The sequence below is a fragment of the Kogia breviceps genome, chromosome 2, assembly GCF_026419965.1.
Source record: "Kogia breviceps isolate mKogBre1 chromosome 2, mKogBre1 haplotype 1, whole genome shotgun sequence".
Taxonomy (NCBI): Eukaryota; Metazoa; Chordata; class Mammalia; order Artiodactyla; family Physeteridae; genus Kogia; species Kogia breviceps.
The window spans coordinates 157,162,536-157,187,504 of record NC_081311.1 but is presented as its reverse complement, the minus strand read 5'-3'; the positions used below and the strand labels follow the sequence as shown (position 1 = coordinate 157,187,504).

The window sequence follows — 24,969 nt, the reverse complement described above, 5'->3', positions numbered from 1 at the left end:
GCAAAGTATAAAGACTTTATGAGAGTTCTTTTCCTTACTCCCAAAAAGCTGACTTTGCTTTTGTTTTTCTGGATTTGTGGCTTTCTTCCATATACCAGAGATACTAAATTATTAACTGTGGTTAACCTGAGGTAATATTTGTTTAACTTTTTTCATAATAGATATAACCATAAGACAAAGCTCAGAACTGCAAATCTTCTAGCATCAAATAACAAATGTTTGCTCTGTGCCTATTATATCTGACAGCGTACGTGTCTAACATGGTGTTTTCTCATATACCATAGAATGTACAAACCACAGAATCCTTAGGCGGACCTCTTCTCTGTGCTCTCAAAGCACCCAAGGCATGATTTGATCTGGGTACTTTCAAACTGTGTTGAAATGTCTCATTTATGTAAATATACATTGCCCTTATCTGGCCATATGCTCCTATAGGGCACAGACTCTATTTATCTTTGATTTTCAATGTCCAATCCAGTTTGTCAAACAGAACATGCCTGATCTTCAAATGTTTTATACACTATTTAGATAAAATGAACCAGTAAAAAAATTATTACAAAATAATCAAAGGGTAAATCTTCTAATGCTGACTGGGGTTGCTACTACCCTATTTTATCATTTTTAAGACACTCAATTTTCATATGTTCACCTCTCTGAAATCAGGATGCATCTTGTAAGTGCTGTAACCAGGGGCCATGGTTGTGTTCAACGGTTTATAAGATCAACAAAGTACAAGCAACAAAGCAACCAAGGTATATGGATTCCCCTTTGGCTGGATCCTCCTCTCCATTCCCATGAGTACCCTAGTTCTTACCATCTCCTGTCTGGACCACTCTTAAGGGCTTCCTACAGTCTCCAGGTGTGGCCTTTTGACTCAACCTTTCATACTCATACCAGAATAATTTTACAAACTTGACCATATTACTTCCTTAAATAAAGATAAAATTAAATTAAAATCCTTCGGTGTTTTCTCACTGCCTTCAGGATATGATCCAAATTCCTATGTTTGACTCCAGTCTGACTGGAAATACTTTTTCACTTGAACAGTAGGTTAAGTGGTTCAAAACTCCAACGACCCCCTCACTCTCCCCTGCTCACCATTAGCATCAGCAAGTCCTTTAGGCAGTGTTTCCTAGAGATATTGATGGGTGAGGGGGTACTGCTGTTTGCCAAGAAAACTCCCGCTAATTGATTCTGATATTCTTCCCCAGTGGAAAGTAATTTCCTCTCTCCTTGCTTCTCCGCAGGGAGTAATGACTTTAACTGTTTGAATGCAAACCTCTAGAGAAAACACTCTCCACACTTGCACATTCTGCTATCTGCTGAGAATGCTTTCTTTCTGACTAAATTCTTTAAGATTCAGCTCAGGGGTCTTTCCACTGGAAGCCTTCCCTCACCTCATTCCAGATCAGCACCAGTCCTAACACGCACCTGCAGGGTGTGGGGCTTGACTCTATCCCACCACTTTCTGCAAGGTGTTATGAGAGAACTTCCCCTCCTTGAGGGGAGGAACTGTGTGTTTACTTACTTGAAATAATAAAACAAACAGGGTGTGGTAGAAAAGGAGGCATTTTTAAGAAGTCAAACACAGATGGGTTCCAAAGCCAGCTTTACTATGTACAAGGCTGAATGATGTTGAAGAATTTACCTAACCTTTCTAAACCTTGCTGTTCTCCACACGCAGGGTTATTATAAGGATTAAATGAAACAATGCATGCAAGTGCAAGCTTGGCATATACAGCAAACACTCAATAAATGGTTCTGTAAAATGAGGATAATACCTAAACCATGCAGACAGGGATGCATGTAAAGCAACACAATGCCTGTCACACAGGACTCAAATCATCTTTGTTGATCAAGTGGTGAAGTAAGAAATTAGGGATGTTTTCAAGCAGGAATCAGGATTTAAATGAGGTTCTGAAGGATGCATGATTTAAGGGCTGGGAAAGAAAACGAAGAGCAACAAAAAAACAGTAGGGAAATAACAACATGGTACCTACGAGAGACAGGGAATGTACCTATGTAAGTAGCTAAGTGTGCATAATGGGCACTAGCAGGAAACACAACCCCATAAGCAGAGTTGAGCTACATCAGGGAAGGCCCTGAAAGTCAGACATAAGAGCTATAGTTAAGGAAGGCAACAGAACCCTGTTACAGGGTTCTGAGCAAGACTAGGAATAAGAGTTACAGTAATGTAACAGCAGCAGTATCCAGAAAGATCTGCAGGGAAAAATACTTAGTCAGGGACATCGATTCTGTGATAATTTAGAAATGTAAAAGGCAAGAATGACCCATTGTTTTAGTTTCCTATACCCTAGTACCCTACTGCTATGATACATAGCACCATATAACTGGGGGAGGCAATAGGGTGTGATGCAAACAGTGCTGGACTGGGAGTAATACTTGATAGGCGGATGCCAGGTCCTTTCATGTATACCTCACCTCCCTGCTTGCCTCTCATAATAACACACTCAAGTAGGCAGAGTAGAGCTTTGTCCTAGTTCTAAGAGGACCTAATGACCAAGAGAAAGCTGTTAAAATTCCACGATTCTGTTGTTTCATTTACTATTCCAGCTTTTTTTTTTTTTTTTTTTTTTTTTTTTTGGTGGTACGCAGGCCTCTCACTTTTGTGGCCTCTCCCGTTGCGGAGCACAGCCTCCAGACGCGCAGGCTCAGCGGCCATGGCTCACGGGCCCAGCCGCTCCGCGGCATGTGGGATCTTCCCGGACCGGGGCAGGAACCCGCGTCCCCTGCATTGGCAGGTGGATTCTCAACCACTGCGCCACGAGGGAAGCCCTATTTCAGCTTTTTTAATAAGCTCCTTGAGGTAAAATACAAAATTATTTTATTCCCCTTTGTATAAGTTAGCCAACCCTTGTGGCAGCTTTTAGATAATATTCAAGTCCTTGGTGAATTCATTATAACCCTGTTAATTTACCAGAAAACTGGTTTAATTATTAGCTTCTATATATATGAAAAAAAATGTATCTCTAAATCTTGACCAAGTTCCCGTCCTGAATTTCTGCCTAAACACCTGCTACACCCACCTGGTTGTTTTAAAGGTACTTTAAACTCAACAGGCACATGTGAACCCTACATCTTCTCCTCGTTAATCCTAATTGCTAAATCACTCCAAAACTCTGCCTTTTCTCTTCATCTTCATTATTATCTTAATTCTGGCCAAAATCATTTCTTGCTTGGATGCCTGCATTAGTCTTCTAATACCTGGTCTATAATGTTCTAGACTCTTCTCCCACCACTTCCCTTCAGCCTATGCTGCAAGTATACTGACCTTATGCACATGACACCCCTCCCCCACTCCAATTTCAAGTTGCTCACTTTGCCTGGTTGCCCTCCCCCCAGTATCATGGAAGGGGCAAACTCCTGTTAGTTTTGCAAGATCCTACTGCTGAAGGGAAACTTTCACTGTGTAACTCCTCCTTCTATGCCATCACTGCACCTTGAATATGCTAGCCTAGCCACCTCTCCTCTCTCCACCACATACTGTATAGTTTTATAGAGTTCTCAGATTAATATTCTTGAGGAAACACCATCATGTTATCCCGCCCTCCCCTCCCCACCAACACCTTATCTGCAGAATAAAAAAATACACTCTCTTTGGACCAAACAACCAAGAACTGACTCTATGTTCCCTTTAGAACCTCATTTCCCACTAGCTCTCTTCATATACCATTCTCACAAGCTCACTGTACCACAGTCCTCATGCTTATACTGTGCCCCATATCTGGAATGCCTTCCATCCATATCCCCTAGTCAAAATACCATCCATCCATCTATGTCTAGCCTAAACATCACTTTCTCATCAACCTTCTCCATCCTTCCAGTTTGAAGTACTCTGTTTCTTATGGGACCCCAAGGTGCCACTGTATGAAACATCTGTTACTGATTATCTTCTTTTCCTCACTACACTGAGAGCTCTGGAAGGTAGGAACAATCCTGGAATTATCTTAGTTTTTGTCATCGCAGCGTGTCATAAATACATAGCTGATAAATACTTAAAAAATGAATTGTAAGACTAATCAGTTTGCACTAATCAAGTGAAATACAATAGATCCCAGTATAATGAATGAGATATACAAACAGTACACTGGAGGAAGAAACTGGATATAAGTCCAAAGTGGCAGAACTTTGGCAATCTCTTGAAGCCTCAGTTTCTTCCTCCAATTCACAAGATGAGTATCAACAAAGCCCTCTTTATTGTAAAGACCAAGGATTATTTTTTGCCTCTAAGGCAATTTATGAAAGCTCCTTCAAGTTATGCATGCATTCAATAACTACCTGCCATACACCCATAAGCAAGACATTGCGGGTCAAACAAACTTTCATAAGATAATACCTCTACTTTTCTAAGATAGAAAGGGTTTTTACTAAGTGTCTCTCTATCCCTGAATGACTTGAAAACGTTTTTTTTCATTGTGTCACTTCTAGATGATGACAATAGAGCAATGATGGTGACAGCTGACGTATATTGGGCCCTTAAGCGCTAGGCACTGTTTAACTTGCTTTATTTGTATTGTATTAAGACATTTACTCCTCTCAACAACCCTACGAGATGGATTACTAAATATTATTCCCCTTTCATAGATGAGGCAACTGAGGCAGACATTAAGAACCTTGCGAAGGGCACAAAATGGATGAACTGGGTTTAGTTAAGCTTCCCAGCTACACTGAGCTCCTGAGGAAGGGGACCAGGGCTTACGCGTGTTTTTATCCCACACAGAAGATTCTAGACACGTGAGTCCGCCCGGGGGGCCCACAATCTACCTGCAGGTCCGGGGACGGGGGAAGCGCGCCCCAGCCTTAGGTGCTACGGAACTAAGGAGTTCTGAGTCCTCTTACAGCACACGGGCACCAGCTCCCTACCGCTGGCCCTGCGGTCAGCCGCACGCGCGTCCCTTCCCCGAGCCCAGAACCGCCTGCTGGTTTGTCCAGACGCGCCTGACAGTTCTTTCTCCCATCCCCCGGGGACTCTCGCCCCTCAGCTGGGCCGGCAACGCGTGGTGGCCTCTTACTTAGAATCCGCAGAGAACACCGCTCTCCTGAAGTTCAACTCGCTGCCGCCACAGCGTACCACGCGGAGACTCTCCTCTTCCACCATCTTCGCGCAAGCGCAAGGACTCCCTGTCGCCGGCCCCGCCCCGAGCTTCCCCGACGGAAGCCGGTTGATAGGGCGTTTGCCCCAGCCCACAGACCCGGTCCTTGCAGGGCTCCTCTAGGCCTCAGTCTCTATGGTAGTTCTCAATGGTAAGACCTAGCGCCTGTGTGGCCATCTTTGGTTTGGGCACCGTCAAATTAGGACATGTGAAAAAAGGAAAAAGCGAAACACAGAATGCATTTATATTAGATCCCTCTAAACTTTTATTTAGAAAAGATAAATTTCTCTCCGGATTTGTTAATCTGACTCTAAAGTTTCTTACGCCGGAAGGGAAAGGTGGCCCGAAGTGTGTCAGATGACCGCCAGTCCTTTTCCATACCCCGCCAGGCTTCGCCTTTCTCTTAACTTTGATTCGGGAGCTGCGAGATGACGCCAGCGTTTTGCGCCAACAGCATTCCTGGTCGCGCAATTGAGTTCTTGGTTGGAAAGGTAGCGTTCTCTTTTTTGCACACCTGTTAGCTCCTCTCGTTAGACGTCACTTTGTTCTGTTCCTCTGAGCAGAGCATACGTTCCTACAGGATCTTCACAGCTCCAGGAGGTTTGCATTTTCCTTTGGACACCTGGCTCTTACTCCGGGATTCTGGTTCCTATTTCTCTCCCTGGTTCATTGGACCTTCTTGGTCGATCTGACATTGCACTCTACCCTGGCCAAGTTCCAGGGCCGCTGCTCCCTGGTTTGCTACTGTTTTTTGCGTGTTGCCGTGGTTTTAGCTTTAGCAATTAGTCGACCGAAGCCCCGAACTCTGAGAAAGTTTATGCCTCTATCTCCATTCCTTTTTATAAACTTATGTGTATCATTTTCGTGGCCCCTGTATATTAGGGGGTGCTTATCTTCCTTCCTCCCTCCCTCCCTTCCTTCCACCAGTCCCCTCTGTGCTGGCTCTGTAACACTCCTAAGGATAAAGAGCCAGTGACAGCTTAACTTTAACAAGAACAGGAGATCGGCCTTGATTGTGTAGAAAATTACCACATCTCTTCAGTGTTTCTGGAGGCAAATGATTATTGAGAGCCTTCTATATGTGAGACACAATGCAAGACAGACGTGACCGCTGCCCTGTTACCTTCTATGGGAGAGAGACAAAAATGTTTAACAAACGAGATGATCACAAATTGTGTGCCGAAGAAAATAAAACAGTAATATAAGGGAGAATAGTTTTCTCTGAGGAGGTTTAGGCGTAACCTGATGAATATATATTTGTTAAGGTCGTGTAGGTTAAAAGATGATATTTTAACAATTCAGTGTTAATACAAATTTGATATAAAATAATTCAATGCAGGAATAGAATGGTCTCGGTATATCATATAGCCTATGAGTATCTCTCCACCATTAAAAGTTTGGTGTATATGCTTCCTGATATTTTTCTAGGCATACATATACCTTAACATTATTCTGCAGTGCAATGCAAGGCACCACGTATTCTTTTTTCTCCTCTATATGCTTTCACTGTAGTGTATACAGATTTTTATCCCCTTTTTAATAACTGCATAGTATTTCATAGAGTAAATGTGCCATAATTGATTAAGTCATACTCAAAGGTGGACATTTAGTCATTTCCAATTTTTAAAAAGTGGTACATAGTGCTACAGGACACATAAATTTGTGACAGTATTGTTGTAGGAGAGATTCCTAGAATAGGTATTGTGGGGTTAAAGGATATTTGCATTTTTTATTTTGAGGGTATGTTTTGTGGAATAGAGATATGTGTTACTGGGAAAACCAAGAGGAATAACTAATGGCAGCCAAAAAATGGGAACTATTTAAAGTTTTGGGAAAATCCATAAGAAGAGGGAGTGTTATAAGAGAGTATGATTTCTTAACAAATCAGGAGGGAAAAGGACTGATGAAATGGTGTAAGGCAAATGAAGTTGCCTATAAATACTGCATCAATGAACAACAATTGAAAGGTAGCAAGGGTGGGGAGTTCACTGTTTAAAATTAAGAGTGTAATGTGGAGTCACTTTTTCAAGAATTGTTAAGTATAGTGAATTCTGCTTCTTAAGTCTAATATCTTTTCATATACTGGCATTCATATATCATACAACAGTCTTTGTTGATTGGCCTACAAACACTAAAATAAAAGCAAAATTTTCTAAAGTGTTTGGAGGACTGGAAAGAAGTAATAGAATACTGAGGGTGATAGAGGTGGCTAGATACTCTCTGTACATGGTATCAGATACTTCCTTAGGCATTTCATAGAAGAGAGCAAGGGAAGTTTGGTTCATTTGTTGAGTTGAACATCTTTGACAGGTCTTCGGTTCTCTTCAGCTCTCCTTTCTTTCTGCGTCCTCACCAGAATCATCTTTAAAAGTCCCTTCATGAGAGTACTGACTTTTCCTAGCACACACTTTAAAACTTTTCCAGCCTCTACCTTTATCCGGTTCCAAGGCTGCTTCAGTATTTTTAGGTATTTGTTAGTTACAGCAGCACCCCTTTCTTGGGACCAAAATCTGTGTTAGTCACGGTTCTCCAGAAAAACATAACCAATAGAATTTATTTATTTGTTTGTTTATTAAAAGGAATTGGTGCACTCAATTATGGAGGCTGAAAAGTCCTACAATGTGCAGTCTGCAAGTTGGACACCCTGGAAAGCCGGTAGTGTAATTCAGTCTGAGTCTGAAGGCCTGAGAACCAGGGGAGCTGATGGTGTAAATCCAGTCTAAGTACAGGAGAAGAATGACGTACCAGCTGAGCAGTCAGGTAGAGAAGCAATGAATTCTCTATTCCTCTTCCTTTTGTTCTACTTAGGCTATTAATGGGCTCTGAATGATGCCCACCCACACTGGGGAGAGCAATTTGCTTTATTGAGTCCTTATTGAGTCCACAGAGTCCAATGGTAATCTCATCCGAAAATACCTTTACAGACGAACCTAGAAATAACGGTTAGCTAAATATCTGGGCACCCTGTGACCCAGTTAAGTTGACACATAAAATTAACTATCACACTGGGCAACCACTAATCTGTTCTCTGTCCCTATAGTTTGCCTTTTCCAGAAAGTTGTATAAATGGTATTATATAGTATGTAACCTTTTGAATCTAGCTTCTTTCACTTAGCATAATGTATTTGAAATTCATGTTGTATAGATCAGTGGTTTTCTCGTTTTTATTGCTGGGTGGTATTCTATTATATGGATATTCTGCAATTTGTTTATTTGTTGAAGGATGTTTAGTTTTATTCTCCAGTTTTGGAACTTATGAATAATACTGTTTAAACATTAATTTGTAGGTTTTTGTGTGAACATAAGTTTTCATTTCTCTGGGATAAATACCAATAAGTGGGATTGCTGGGTCAAATAATATGTTTAAATTTTTAAGAGACTGCCAAACTGTTTTTCCAGTTTTGTACCATTTTGCATTCTAATCAGTAAATTTTGAAAGTTTTAGTTGCTTCACATCCTTGTCAGCACTTGGTGTTGTCAGTATTTTTACTTTTAGCCACTGTAAGAAGTTTATAGTGGGATTTCATTGTTTTACTTTTTATTTCACTAATGACTAATGGTGTTGGGCATCTTTTCATGTGTTCATTTCCTATCTATATATCTTCTCTGGTGCAATGTCTTCAAATATTTTATCCATTGTTTTATTAGTTGGTTATTTTCTTATTGTTGAGTTGGAGATTTCTTTATATATTTTGGACACAATTCCTTTGTCAGATATGTGAATTGTTAATATTTTCTCCCAGATTGTGGCTTGTCTTTTCATTCTTCTAATAGTGTCTTTCACAGAACTGAAGTTTTAAATTTTGATGAAGTATAGTTATCACTTTTTTTCTTTTATGGATCATGCTTTTGTTATTGTATCTAAAAACACTTTATGTATTCCAAGTTTATGAAAATATTCTCCTATGTTTTACATGAAGAGTTTTATACAGTTGACTCTTGAACAACACAGGTTTGAACTGTGGGTCCACTTATATGCAGATATTTTTCAATAAATATGTTGGAAAATTTTTTTGGAGGTTTGTGACAATTTGAAAAAACTCACAGATGCACTGAATTGCCTAATAATATCGAAAAAATTAAGAGAAAGATATGTCAGGAATGCATAAAATGTATGTAGATATACATTTAACAAAAATATATGTTGATTATTTTGTTATTGGTAAGACTTCTGGTCAATGGTAAGCTAGGAATGGAGAAGGAGGGTGTTCGTGAAGACTGGAAACATGGATAGTATTATTTTATTTTGTATAGATTGAGGGTGTAATATAATTGGGAAGTAACACTGCAAAAGAGAACTTATGGGTTTTCTTGGTGGTAATTTTTTTCTCAGATTATTAAAATGATATCTCAAAAATTAAAAATTGTTATTGAACTCTCAGATTTCAATCTGAGAGGCTAGGCAATAAGGAATAGCTTCATAAAGCTAAAAAAAGTTCCACAATTTAATGACAACCGTGCAAAACAAATCATTAAGTAGACCCGCAAGTCCTACCAACATAAAAATCAACTCATACAAAACACTATACTTTTAAGTACCTGGCCTTAATAAATATTTTATGCTAGTTATATCCCCAAGGATATTCTAGCTATTCATACCAACCTTTTACTAAATTCTCCTTAATATATGTAAAGATGTAGTTAACTTTAGCTACACCTGGTGTAAAGCACACCTGGTGTGCTTTAGAAAATAATGAAACCTGGTCCGGTCCTATCTTCAGAAATTCTGATGTAATTGGTCTGCAGTGTAACCTGGGCATCAGTTTTTTGTTTTTTTTAAAAAAATTGTGGTGAAAAACACATAACAAATTTTTTTATTAGTGACATTTAGTACATTCACAGTGTTGTGCAACCACAACTCTATCTAGTTCCAGGACATTTTCATCACCCCGAAGGAAATTGTTTACCATTAAGTATTTACTTCTCCCCCCACCCCCACAATTATTAGTGTATAGATATAAAACTGATCTTTGTATGTTGATCTTGTATTCTGCAACTTTGCTGAATTCACTTACTAGCTCTAATAGTTTTCTGTTTTGTATTCTTCAGGATTTTTTATATGTCAGATCATGTCATCTGTGAATAGATATTCTTTTCCAATTTGGATGCCTTTTATTTCTTTCTTTTCTTTTTTTTTTTTTTTTTTTTTTTTTTTTTTTTTTTTTTGCCTAAACTTCCAGTACAATGGTGAATAGCAGTGGTAAAAGCAGGCATCCTTGTCTTATTCCTGATCTTGGGAGGAGAGTGTTCAATCTTTCACTATTAAGTATGATGTTAGCTGTGAATTTTTCATATGTCCCCTTTATCATGTTGAGGAAATTCCCTTCTCTTCCTAGTTTTCTGAGTGTTTTAATCGCGAAAGGCTGTTGTATTTTGTCAAGTGACTTTTCTGTGTCAGTTGAGATGGTTGTATGGGATTTTTCATGTTGGCTGGACTGCAGTCATCTGAAGGCTTCACTTGACTGGACATACAAAATGGCGCATTTATGGTTGGAAGTCGATGCTGACTGTTTGCTGCAAGCTTACCTGGGGTTATCAACCATGGCACCTAGACCTGGCGTCTCTGACATAGCAGTCTCAGGGTAGTTGGAATTTTTACATGGTGGCTGACATTCCTCGGAGAGTGTCTTGTGGTCTAGTGTCAAAAGTCATATAGGGTCCCTTCTGGTCTATCACAGTAGTCACAATTCAGGTCTAGCTTATATGGAACTTGGAAATCATTACTCTCACACTCACAACAAGAAAAAAGAAAAAAACAACTGAATATTAACAATTCTTCTTAGATCCATCAAATAATTGAGGGCACAAGGAAAAGCACTGCCCCTGCTCCCCAAACTGGAGACAGGCAGATAGAATCACAGCATATCAGAGCAGATGCCCAAGAGCAGAGTGCCATTGCTGGAGCAGTACTTGGGAAAGAAAACGTAAGCTATAACTGACAAATTATTGGAGTGGACAAATTATAGTGTGGACAACTTTGATAGTTAAAAATTCCAAGGGAGCCTAGCTGCATGAATGTCCCCACCCTTTCATATGTTTTATCTCCAGGAACCCTGCCAGGTTCTCACAGTGTAGATGGGAAGATATTTACCAAGGATGAACCTACATTGCCACATCATAATCACGCAAGGTCCTAGCTTACCTAAGGGTTCACTGTTAGTGTTGTACATTCTGTGGGCTTGAACAAACATATAATGACATTTATCCAGCATTATAATATCATACAGAATATTTTCACTGCCCTAAAAATCCTTTGTGCTCTGCTTATTCATCTTTCCTCCTCAACTCCCACTCCTGGAAACCACTGATTTTCTTATTGTCTCCATCCCTAGTTTTGTCTTTTCTAGGATGTCATATAGTTGCAATCATACAATATGTAGCCTTTTCAGATTGGCTTCTTTCACTTAGTGATATTCGTATAAGTTTCCTTCATGTCTTTTCATAGCATGATAGCACGATAGCTCACTTCTTTTTAGTGCTGAATAATAATATTCCATTATCTGGATATACCACAGTTTATTTATTCATTCACTTGATGTGGATGTGACATCTTGTTTGCATTGAAGTTTTGGCAGTTATGAACAAAGCTACTATTACATCCATGTATAGGTTTCTGTGTATCAACTGCTTTGGGTAAATACCAGGGAGTGCTATTACTGGATTGTATGGTAAGAGTATGTTTAGTTTTGTAAGAAACCTCCAAACTGTTTCGAAAGGGACTGTACTAATTTGCAACCCTACCAGCAATATATGAGAATTCCTGTTGCTCCACATCCTTGCCAGAATTTTTTGTTGTCAGTGTTCTGGATTTTGGCCATTCTGATAGGTGTGTAATTTTATCTTTTTAATAACACATTTTGCTTCCTAATTCAACAAACATTGAATAGTTAATGTAAGACAATGTCCTGGTTCCTGGGGATATAAAGATGAGTTAAGACATGGTACATGGGGATCTTATATTGAGGAATATGGACACAAAAGTGATCATTATATTATGTTGTAATCGAGTGCAAATGTTAGGTATATACATGGTGATGTGGGTTTACAGAAGGCCCCCTAACCTGGCCTGCATTTTTTTTTTTTTTTTTTTTTTGCGGTACGCGGGCCTCTCACTGTTGTGGCCTCTCCCGTTGCGGAGCACAGGCTCCAGACGCACAGACTCAGCGTACATGGCTCACGGGCCCAGCCGCTCCGCGGCATGTGGGATCCTCCCGGACCGGGGCACGAACCCATGTACCCCGCCTCAGCAGGCAGACCCTCAACCACTGCGCCACCAGGGAAGCCCTGGCCTGCATTTTTAAAGGAGGTGATGATTCACCTAATTCTTAAAGGATGAATAGAAGTAAGCCATGTAAAGAGATTCTGGAAAGGACATTCCAGGCAGAATGGGCAGCATAAACAAAGACCCCAAGTTTTCCCCGTGATTTCTCACATGTGAAGATTCAGGAACCATTATTCGAATCTCCCCGCCTGGAGATCTTTTACTCTTCATGGTGCTCTGTAATTGTGTTTTAAAGAACAAATCAGTGTAGCATCCAATAATATATGACCCACAATAAATTTTCTATTTTTTTAAAATTTTTACATCAACAATTTGAATCAAACTGACCCACTGCTGGAGTTATTATTTTTACCTGGACATCTGAGTGTCACCTAGCAATTGTCTTAGTCCTTCATTGCTTTACCTGCCTCTGCTCCTCCCCAGTACACACTACATTACACTCTGCTTTGAAAGGGGCCTATGAACCCAAATTTCTTCTCCTTTCTTCTTTGTTAAAATTCTTTTCCTTCCCTGCAATGCACAACCACCCTCTCAGAACAGATCTCAGTAAAATATTAGGAAGATAGTTTCACATCTCCTTGGGCCCAGTCATCCTCCTTTTTAATATTTATTTATTAATGTTTTCCCTCTGGGGTGATTTACTGGTTGACTTTGATTTCAGGGCTCTGTAACCTCAAATTACTTACTCAGAGTGAGGGATTAAAGGATCTGAGCTGTTAGATTATTCTCAATTTGGGAAATGAATTATTTTTGTATAAACTCATAGACATTCACGTGGTAGAGGGATTATATCTGGGAAATAAAAGCATGGTATTTTGAATCAATGATTCCCTATGACCTTATAGGCTAAAATCTAGGCTTCTGGATCTGGCAATGAAGGACTGACACAAATTGTCCTAACTTTTTCTAATCTAGCTTATTTTTCTCGCCTCTGTGAACCTCACTGTGGGTGTGGTCCTCCTAGCATTCCATGATGATTCTAGATCTTTACCTTTATTTAATGTTGCTTCTACCTGAAATGCCCTCTTATTTTTGTTCTGAATATCTAAATCCTTTCCAAGAGCTTCAAACCTTCTCAATTCTCTTCCATGAACATTCTCATTTATCTTCCTAGTTTCCAGTCAGAGCACTTAAACTTTTCTTTACCACTTATTGTGATTTAATTGTATAATAGCTTGAGTTGTCTCCTGTTAATACTTGATTTGTCTGTGTTTTCGTGTTTACAGATGTATGCTCTTTGAGGGCAAGATGGTATATTGGTCTTCCAGGTATCATAATGCAATGTTTCCTGCATTGTGGGTTCCTAATTACCATTTACTAGTTGATGATTTATTAGTATGTAAATTATCTTGGAACAGACCCGATATTCCTAGAGTATTTAATAGTATTTGCATGCCAGAGATCTGAGCTGATGATGACGACTTAAGAACTAGGTATGAAAACTATTAAACAAACGACGACTGCAAAACTACAGATATACCACGTGGTGGCACCAAAGGTGCATCATTATTTTTGTAGGTTTTGTGTTATATTGTACTTCGGTCTACCAGAAATTATAATTATCGTATTAGCACGTTGAAAAATATTTTAAAATATCTAACTAATAATTAAACTTAGTAGAGTGTTATGGAATGAGCATTTCTTAGTATAGAAACATTCAGAAAGATCTTTGCATCTTTACTTGTCTGTTTTACAAAAGATGTCTTTAAGTTGTAGAACTCCTATATATTGTTTTGGAATCAGATTTCTCTTCCTTCACTGTCTTATCCTTCTATACTCTAAAAACTTCATGAGCATTAGAAGCTGTTCTTTAACATTTGGGTTTTGAGATGGGGGTCATTGGTGGCTCACAGATTATTATGTTGTGTAGAATGTGGACCTAATCAAATTCCAGCTGTTAATGGTATGTGTAGTTCTTTTGCAGACAGGTCTTAGGCATGTTGCCTAAGTTTAATTTCCATGTGTAAAGTCATACTTAAAGTATGTAAACTGAAACAGATGTTAGTACTCTGAGAATGCATTTGGTGCATGAAGGAACAGTTCCCTAGCCTCTTATTCCACCCCCACTTTATTTTGAAAGCCCTTTGAATAGAAAAGGGCCTCTGGAGAGCCAGCTAGTATCTTTGACCCCATTAGTGAGTAGCAGTTTATTACTGGGAAACAGTTGCCCAAATAAATGTTGGATTTTGCTTTAAAATCCTTCCTTGATAACCATATGATTTTCTTTCCTTCCCTATAAGCTTTGTTTATTCTTTAATTAGGAAGCTATTCACTCTAATGATATAAGTTTTCTTAAAACCAAACTAAATCTCACTGATATTATCATTTAATAATAACTGAACTTTTATTTTCCTAAAGATTAGCAGTAATAAAGGCAGATTTTTATGCAACGTCTATGTACCTTCTCAGGTATCAGATATTTAAATACTATATTTGAAAGTATTCTAATATCTGATTTATGTTGATGATAGTTTATAGAGTTCTAACCACACAGTTAGAATTTGTGCTTCCAATAGTTTTCCCCAAAAAGGTAGAGTTATTATTAGTTATTAACTACTTTGTTTTTTCTTTATATCTTCTTCTTTCCCCCTCCCCCCTTTTTCTCTTTTCAAAGATATTTGTTAAGGGCCTACCTCAGGTTCTGTGCTATGCTCAGAAAGGATTAAGAAAGATCCTCATCTTAAGGGACATTCAATGTAACTTAGGAAAGAAGCACAAATGAAAAATTTCTGACAGCGCAGGACAGCCAACCCATAATCTAGGGGAACTAAAGAAAACTTTATAGAAGAGAGGTTATTGGAGGTAAGTGTTGAATGATAGAGGGGAATTTCTCTAGGCAGTGAAGGGAACAACAGGTTTTTGAGGCAGCAGAATGGAATGAGCACTAGTGTGATGGATTTGTGGAACATAGCTTTCTTACAGATAAATGGAAGGAGTAACTAGGTAGCGAGAAAGAATTGAAAGAAAGGGAAATTCCCTGGCAGTCCAGTGGTTAAGACTCCGTCCTTCTACTGCTGGGGGCCTGGGTTCAATCCCTGGTCGGGGAACTAAGACCCCACAAGCGGCATGGTGCAGTTGAACAAAAAAAACAAAAAAGAAAATGCCCAGCAAAAGTGCCTGCACTACCTTGTGCTCCTGCCCACCCCCAGCAAAAAAAAGAATTGAAAGAAAGGGTGAGACGAGATTTAGTTTTGCCTAAAGGTTTGGAAATATAAATGCAGAATCTTTTTTAAATTAAAAATTAGAGATTATAGTTTTAAAGTTTTGATATATGAAAAAGTTTTTGTGTGTGTGTGTGTGTGGTACGCGGGCCTCTCACTGTTGTGGTCTCTCCCGTTCCGGGGCACAGGCTCCGGACGCGCAGGCTCAGCGGCCATTGCTCACACGCCCAGCCGCTCCGCGGCACGTGGGATCTTCCCGGACCGGGGCACGAACCCATGTCCCCTGCATTGGCAGGCGGATTCTCAACCACTGCGCCACCAGGGAAGTCCCATGTGAAAAAGTTTTGATTCATGTTATTTCAAGGTGATAATACATGACCTTTTCTCCTTCATAGTAAAAACTTAATAGGTATCATAACAGCTGATGTTCTTAAGTTAGTGAGTTACCTTCTACATGTATCAGTAAAATACATCAGTGACTAAAAATTTACGCAGTTCCATGTATATTCACATATTTTTGTCTTGTTAAATAAACATAAAAGTGTCCTTAAATTTGTCATTACATTTAACCATTCAAGGCCATAGGTATTTAGCTTCTAGATTAAGAAGCAAAGCTTTAGTGAAAAATGTATATTATGCTTTTATATAATTATAATACATATGTATAATTATAATGCTGTGTTGGTAATTAATTGATAATTTGGCCTTTATTAATGGTCAACTTAGATGGCTAAATGATAGCTCTAGTATATATTAAATGTAACAGAAATAACTTAATTATCTGTAGTATTTTCCTCACAAAACCAAATTCAAAATGTATGTGGAGAAACTTGCATTCAAAAAATATATTCTGTGTTATTTGTCTAGCTAGCTTTTAGAATCATTGGTGGAAGTGTTTCAGGAGCTCTGTTTTTTCGATTCATAATGCTATTTTTCTATCTTATAAAAATAAATTTTCCTACTTCTGGTTTTAGTATTTGTTTTATTCTCATATATACATCTTTTGGTCTTGCCACTATAGTCTTAGTTACATGGAAAGAAATGATGTTATTTGTTGGAATATATGTTATTTGTTGGGATGTATGTGGATATTGGAAGTTTGCCCTGAAAGTATTTTATATATATTATTTTTCTATTGGATCAGAATAAAACATACTTCTAATTTAAGAGAGAAGCATTCATATTGCTCTCTTACATTTAATGACTGATATTGAACCCACTCTTTTTCTTAGCCTGAATTATAATTCTAAAATAAATAGATTCTAAGTTCTCTATTTTCCATTTTAAAGTTTCCATCAAACTGTGGTTAGGGATTGAATAGAAAACTATTATGACATTCTTTACGTTTTCTAGTCTGTTTGAGAGGTCATAAATAATAGTAAACCTTCCGTAATTTCACTTATGGAAGTCACTTGAAAAAATAATTGTCTAATAATTTAGTCATAAATAAATTGTCTTATAAAGGGGTGTTATAAAGATTGTATTTTTATTTTAACATTAAAACAATTCTATTTTTAGGGTGAAGTGAATAGTTTTTAAAAGAATTAAGTGGTAGTTTTAATCTGAATTTTTCCATTTACTTAAGGTTTCCCACTCTGCCTCCAAATTAGAAGTAGAATCTAACTCTCATTTCCAGATCTTCTCAAAGTATTAAGGAGAAACTAAAGATAATTTCCTTGTTTCATTAACCCCTTACACAATATTATAAGAGGAACAGTGCTAATTGAGCAATTAGACTTGCATTTCTGATTGACTAGGGCATATGTCTTGGCATTGAGTAGATATATAAAAAAATCAATAAAATGTAAGGGTATTTCTATAATTTTGTGAGCAGAATCTATCCTGTGTCATTTTGCAAGTGTAATTTTCTCATGAAAAAGGAAATACTGGTGACTTTCAGAAAGAAGTTTCACTAAATGAGAATAAATGCCATGAAGTGAAAATTTTATAAGCACAACTTCAAATAAGAGAATGGATTCATGCTGATTTTCAAGTGAAGGACTGTAGTCATGAAAATTAAACTTGTAAATACGCAGACCATGGACACCCTCAGTTATTTCACTTTCCTTTGACTGTTTCCAAGCTGGGCTTCTACAACCAAAGTCAAGAGGACCAGTTGAATAAACAATCTAGTTCATTACATCAAAACATCTGATAGATTTACAAATATTCCTGGATAACTCAGGATAATGCAGTTAAATGACTGTGTCTGGATTTACATGGAGTGCCTTTCATTACTATATTCCACTGTGGGTCTACCTGAGGTCAAGGGAATAGTAGAGGTGGTGATTGTGTCTTGTATGGCTTCTATCCAGTGTTTAGAAAGATGATTTAAAGTAAGGCTAATGGTCAAAAGATAAATTAGTATATATGAATCATAGTATTTTAATTTTTATTATATTCCAATATCTTTATTGATATAAAAATTCCTATTTATTTTTGAGATATAATTGACATATAACATTGTGTAAGTTTAAGATGTACAGTGTGATTGGATATATTTATATTATATTCCAATTTAAAGAATGACTATTAAAAGTCACAATGGTCACTGAATTTTATACTCTGGGTTGCTTTCCTTTTTATGATTTATATCCTGTGTTCTTAAGTATTAAGAATTAATACCCACAGAATTTTTTTTAAAAACAGCTTCTTTGAGGTGTAATTGACAAATAAAGTGTATATATTTAAGGTATACAACTTGATGTTATGATAGTCACATGTTTTTTAAGAGTCAGATTTGAATGAAGTATGTCAAATCTATTTACATAGTAATGCTATGTACTTTCTTTTGACATCACACCACCTGAGAGGCAAAAAGCAAAACTGTGTGCATGTGCAGGCACTATAGTTTATACAATGGGCAGCATGTGAATGTCTGTGAGATTGAATTAATTTTCCTTTAGCTTCAGCTTCAGCTGTAGCCTCTTATTTCAGATAAGTATTATTATTACTTTTACTCAGATTTGTATTCACTTACCTTTGTCCTTCACTCAGAAAGAACATTGGCATTCTCACTTGAAATGAGTCCCTGTGCTAAATAATTGGCTAAATAATATAGCACATGTTTTTACAATCCCAGACATTAGAGTGGATTGCATCTTGATCTGTAAATTAAGCACATGAATCTGGGTCAAGGGTAGCCAGGTAAACAGAACCAGTCAACCCAATCTTGGTTTGAACAGCCTTAAGTAACGCACTCTACTTTCACCATCCAAAATACTGTGTTCATCCTCAGTGAAAGATCTTTAAGCTGCCAAAACAAGATTTGGAGTTTAAGTTGCTATTATTGGAAAGGCAACTATAATATTTTTCTTTTCCCAGAAAATGAAAAACAGAGAAACTCTCATTTCCTCACTATATGTCTTAAAGCAAAAGAAAATGGAGCCTGCCTTTGTTCAGTACAGTAGTGTCAGTAAAGAAGTGTTGTCTTGCTGTAGTATTCCTGCAAGTTAATTTATTTGTTGCTTTAGAAAGAAATTCTGTTTCCATTAAAACTATGTCTCTGGGTAGGTGATTCATAAGCAGAGGACCTGGAAATGGAATCAGTCTCTTGAGCCTGTTTACATTCTTAATCATGCACAGCTGCTGAGTTGATGGAGGATTTTTGGACTTTTCAAAGGTAGAAAAAATCTTATATTTTTCAGTGAAAATGTTAGATAATGGTCACGTTTAACCAATATCAAGTAACATAATAGCTTAGAATACTAAGTTTTGGAGAAGGTGGATATCCCTTTCCATGTGTGGTGAACCTCTTTTTAGATATTTTGAACTTGGCTTTTAGCACATTTTAAAAACCTTCCCTTTGATACAAAACAGCTGTAGGTATGTTTTGAGTGATATAAACATTCCCCTCCACCTCATCCTTATTTTTACACTTTCCAGGCTCAAGGCAAAGGATTTAAAAACTTTGCAGTTTCTTCTTATCATGCATTTCCTAAAATTATTTGCATTTTTAACTAAATAAAACTTTATAAGAACCTTTTACAGAGATGGAGTTTGAATGCTTACTTCAAGCAAATAACCTAAAAATGATTGAAAAACTGTACCATTTTCTTGAAAATTTAGTGTAATCTTAAAACATCCTCCTATGGTATAACCATTAACAAGCTTTCAAATGTGTTTTTTTTTGCTGGGGAAGAACTTGGCCAGCACAGACAAGACAAATTAATACATGTTCAGTAGATATTTGGGTTGAAACAGGCAAACCAATTATAATTCTTTTCTCTTTGAGTTTACAGGAAGTGATCCAGTTTCTTCAACCCCTATAAATTATAGCTCCATCTTTCTCACTTTTGTGATGATTTGTCTTTGGGCTCTTTGAATAATGTTAAGATCTGGCATCATCATTCATGAATTTCCCACACTTTAGAAGTTGTATTCACAAATTAATAGCTTTTTCTTGGCATCTTGTATTGGAATAACATCATGTACAAGTGGCTTTTAATATATAAGTAATCCAGTCTAAACCAATTTTCAAGCAGTTTTCCTAGTTACGTGGCTAGAGGTCAGAGCTGGGTCAATCATGTTTAATTACAGAACTTTTTTTGTACTGAAATTTTCTTCTAAGACCTCAAGGAGTGCATTTTCTTGTGGAGCTTAAGCAGGGGAACGAGCTTGATTTTAGACTAAGGAGAAGTGCAAGGATAAGATTATAATTTGTGGCAGGAAATATGCACTAAAACTAATTTTTTAGATTTTAGCAATATATGCTTTTTTAAAAAAATATGTGCATTTTTGATGGTCTTGGATATTTGTGAACATAGTCAGCTATTAGTAGTGTCTGAGATGGAATTATCTCAGTGATGGAGTTTACCACCTCTTCATTTTATTTGTGAAATACATAGTTACCAAAAAATACAGTACTTTAGAAGAAATATATCTTAAAAAGCATTAAATCCATGTTTTTAGAAGCATAGCTTAAAAATTAAAATGAGATTGAAATTAAAATTGGCAATTTCCAACACATTTTCATAATGAATTTTATTTATTACTTTGAACTTATTTCTTTAGTCATTCATTTATTAAAAGATATAATGTTAGCACTTGGAAATATGAAAATTGATTACTGTTTGTGAATAACTTTGGTCTTAGCTGAAATAAGTTACCTGCATATTTCCTTTAATCATTGTATGATGTGGTTGCAGATACTCTAGAAAGAGTAAGCTATTCATATTCATTGCTTTAAAAATAAATTAAGAATTTCAAATGATGCAACAGATTAATTCATTAGTCCAAAAAATAGTTCCTAAAGGACCATAAATGTTGACTAAGTTTTGACAGTGGTTTTAAAAGTTATCAGAAAAACCTTGGGACAACAAGAGATTTTTGACTGAAATGCACTATAATTCTATATTAGATTCATGCTTATGGATACCCAGATGGTTTTACATGCATTTTCCACTATGAGCATGAAATAAATTCTGTGCAAGAATTTGTCTTTTTAAATTTAGCACAGTATTATGTTATATGCCTCTGCGTTATATTTTAACAAAGTTCTTTTGGGTCTCTGTTTCCTGCATGCCTCCCTAGTGGCCAATAAGTAGAATGTTCTATACAATGCAGTAATCTTAAATTCTGTGACACTAAGCTTTGTTAAAGGGTAATTTAATTGCAAATGGATATCCTGTGTCATTGTTTTTGTATGTGTGTGTTTCTTTTTATTTATTTTCACTCAATTAATTTGAATATTTTCCAGTTAGTAATAAATATATTGATAAAAATGGCTAATATTTATAGAGAACCTCCTATATGCCAGCAAAGTACTTTTACTGGATTATCTGATTTATTTCTCACAGCTAACCTATAAAGTTAATAACCTATACAGTTACTATCATTGTGTAGACAAGAAAACTGAGACACACTGATATTAAATAATTCATCCAAAATTATATACTTAGCAAATGGCAGAACCAGTATTTGTATTCAGTCTGTCTCTAGAGTCCTTGCTTAGCCTCTCTTAATAGGAAAAAATTAGAAGGATGTAAATATGTGATAATGAAATTAGTGTGAACCACCTGTCTTTGTATGCACAAAACATAAACAAGAAAAGCAAGTGTATTTGGCTTAAAATAAAATATTTTGTAAAAAGCAGAACACCCAAGTTCCACACTTTTTTAAGAATTTCTTTTGAATAAAAAAGGCAGTATGTGCATATAAATGAAAAACCAGACATTTAACAAAAGAAAAATATGAAGAATACCTATAGACAATCTGACACTATTGACATAAATACTATATCTCTTTAGATACCTTATATGTATATATTTTGTATATTATTGATTTTTTACAAATATAGAACCTTGCCATGTATGTTTTATAATTTGCAGTGTTTTCTCCAACAATTCATTATGTCAAAACACCTCAGACTCATATGTATACTTGGATAACTTAGGATAATGTGGTTAATTGATTGTGTTAAGTGGCTACATGCCACTGTGGAATTATCTGTTCTACATAAGATCAAGGGAATAGTACAGATGGTGATTGCATTTTATATGGCAGATAATTAGATGGATTTTTACTTCTAATATACCTCTATTGACTAATTAGGCTGTTTCAACTTTATTATAGCAAAAAATGTGATTAATTACTAAAATGATATATATCTGAAAACATCTGAAAAAAGTTCAAAATATTATAATATACCTAAAGTGTTATAAAAAGTTATAACAAACGCATACACTATTTGGGGATATTTATTTTAGTCCAAGGAGTTCTTTTACCCAAATTATTGTGTCTACTAGCTTGCTTTCAATCTTGCTTTTGAAACTGTATGCTAATTTTAGAGCTTGTATCCATTAGACATAGCTGTGGAGAAGGAGGAAAAAATGGATCATATTATCCGTGAAGCCAATGATTCTCAACCTTGAGTGCATACTGGTTTTACCTGGAGAGTTTTGAAAATGCTAATGACGGAGACGCTGGTTTAATTATTCTGGGTTGTAGCCTGGACAACATGTTTATTAAAGCTCTGCAGGTACTGACAATATTAAATATTGGTGAGATTGAGGAGCAACTGGAAATCTCATACAATGCAGGTGGGCAGGTATAATGGTACAACTGCTTTGGAAAAGTTTATTTCTTATAAAGTTAAACATATACCTGCCACATGACCCAGCAATTCCACTTGTAGGTTTTTATTTAGAGAAATGAAAATGTATGATTACACTAAGATTTGTACAGCCAAGGCTGAGGACCACTGATATAAGTGCATTAGAGTAACAGCAATTGTGTTGTGCAAAGTTTGGGCCTGGACACATGTGGAGAATTAGAAAACAGTGTCCTAATACCATCTGGAATTAAATTTATCAAGATTCACCTTTATCTTCATCTCCAAGTGTACTGATGTGGAGGTTGAGATCCATGGGAGCCAAGTGTCTATGTTCAAACGATCATAATGATAGAACTAGGGCTAAAACTCTGAGAAAAGATAAGGCTTTTCTCTTGGTTTGCCTTGGATACTACCCTGGTGACACTCTCTCTATTCTCCCTTTTGGTGGCTTTGCAAAAACTTGGCTTGTCAGGAGGAGCATGCCTGTTCAATGTAAGAAGAACAAGGTCTCTTACTGGCACCTGCTATTTTGCTAACCACTAATACCTTACCTGAGCTCCCGAGGCTACCCTCTTCTTCAAACATTTCTTCAACCATGAAGCCCCCATTGTTACATAGTCCACTTGAAGTTTATCTTGACCCTATACCACTTGACAATGAATACAAGGGCAGGGTTCCTTTCTTGGGTAGGTTACATGATGAATCTAGCTGTGCCCACCCCAGGTACGCTACTTGGTGGGATTATATGCACTTTGGGTGTCGTGTGTAATCTGCTGTTTTCTCCACTTGTAAGTTTTGTTTTTTATAAACCTCACTTTATACTTATACAATATGTTCCTAGGGCTATTTTTCTGTTTCCCTTGAACAATAGTTATTGTCCATGAAGGGAAACACATTACTATGATTTCTTTGCTAAAGGTGGGTTAGTTCAGCTGGAAATATCTACCTTTCGGGTTGTTAAGTCACTAGCAGAGCTAGTAATTGGAAACTCTGGCCTCTTTCAGCCACCACTAAAAGACCAGTAACTCAGAATTCCCACAATAATGGATTTGCTAAGAAAGAAAAAGCTAGAGGAGATAATTTGGGGAGCTATCAACATTTCTGAATGTCCTAGATACTAGAGCATTTTTGCTGGATCATGGTTTTATTCTTCCCTTCTTTTTCTTTGATGTTGCATTCTTGATATGGACTTTCTGATCTATCTGAGCCTAGTATGGGTGCACCAATATTCTGGCTAGAAATGTTTTTTAAGGTTTAAAACTTAAGTGACATAGTGTAGAAGGAAGAGAGTAGCCACAAGGTAAAGGATTAAAACATGAAATTAAAAAAAGAATTTCCATTAATGACTAGGTTATTTAAAACCAACTTTTCTGTTAAGAATGATTATAAAATTCGGTTAAAATATGAAGAAGAAAAGAGAATCTATATGAAGTCATCAGATGGGTACTAATTATTTTTAAGCCAAGAGCTGAAAGAAGAGGGAAACTAGCAGAAATGAGCCCAGCATTTGGGCATACTTTCTCCCTCAAGGAAATTGTAGATTTCATAAGTGAAAGCAGTGATTGGAAGATTGAGAAGCTAAAGAGAGCTGCTTTGTATTATAGAGATTGAAGAATAAAAATTGGAATTGAGGATTTGTCAAAGAGGTAGGTGCCTGGTAAATAGCCTATCTTCTCAGTTGGAACCATCAAGGGCTGCATCCTAGAGTAAGGGTAAACCAGAAATAGACTAGTCATGAAGACCAGGAACTGAAGGCCAGTTTCAAATTATCCTGATCTCTAATTAGATTAAAGCAAACTTTTCTTTAGCCCCAAATTCTCTGGAAGAAGGTAACACCACCCAGATTCTCAGATTATCTTTACAATGTTTGAAAATTTGCAGTGTTCATCACCCAATAAAAATCTAATTCATTCATACGGAGAGAAAAGAATTGACACAAACTAAGGATGATAGAATATATTCTCGGGAGGTCCAAATGCTGCTGTTATCCAACATAGACTTTAAAATAACTGTGATTAATAGTAAAGGAGGAAGAATTTTGGCAGCGAACTTAAAAAATCAAATGGAAATTCTAGAACTCAAATATCTGAAATTTAGAACTCAATGGATAGCTTAACAGCATATTTGGTACAACTAAAGAGAGAATTAGTTATTTGGTATATAGAGAATAAGAAAATGTTAATTTAAGACAGCAGCACAGAAAAAAATAAATAGAAAAAGTAGAAAAAGAATATAGGAGATATGTAAGACAAAGTGCAAAGGTCTGATATATGTGTAGTTGGAATTCCAGAAGAAGAAAGAAAATGGAACAAAAGGAATATTTGAGGAGATAATGACTGAGAAATTTCTGAAACCGAT

At 36.8% G+C, this 24,969-nt stretch overlaps 2 protein-coding genes across 2 annotated transcripts in view; one reads left to right on the top strand and one right to left on the bottom strand.

The window, feature by feature from the left end:
* Nucleotides 1-5,537, bottom strand: part of WDR75 (WD repeat domain 75) — a 42,614-nt gene extending 37,077 nt beyond the window's left edge. The window contains exons 1-2 of the mRNA XM_059055268.2: nt 5,439-5,537; nt 5,034-5,291 (exon numbers count right to left, since the gene is read on the bottom strand). Coding sequence (XP_058911251.1) covers nt 5,034-5,119 — 86 coding nt within the window. The 5' untranslated portion in view covers nt 5,120-5,291; nt 5,439-5,537. The remainder of the gene's footprint in view (nt 1-5,033; nt 5,292-5,438) is intronic.
* The window catches only part of COL5A2 (collagen type V alpha 2 chain), a 367,799-nt gene continuing 348,268 nt past the window's right edge, over nt 5,439-24,969 (top strand). Inside the window, exon 1 of the mRNA XM_067026444.1 lies at nt 5,439-5,605. The gene's annotated coding sequence lies outside the window, so the exon portion shown is untranslated. The remainder of the gene's footprint in view (nt 5,606-24,969) is intronic.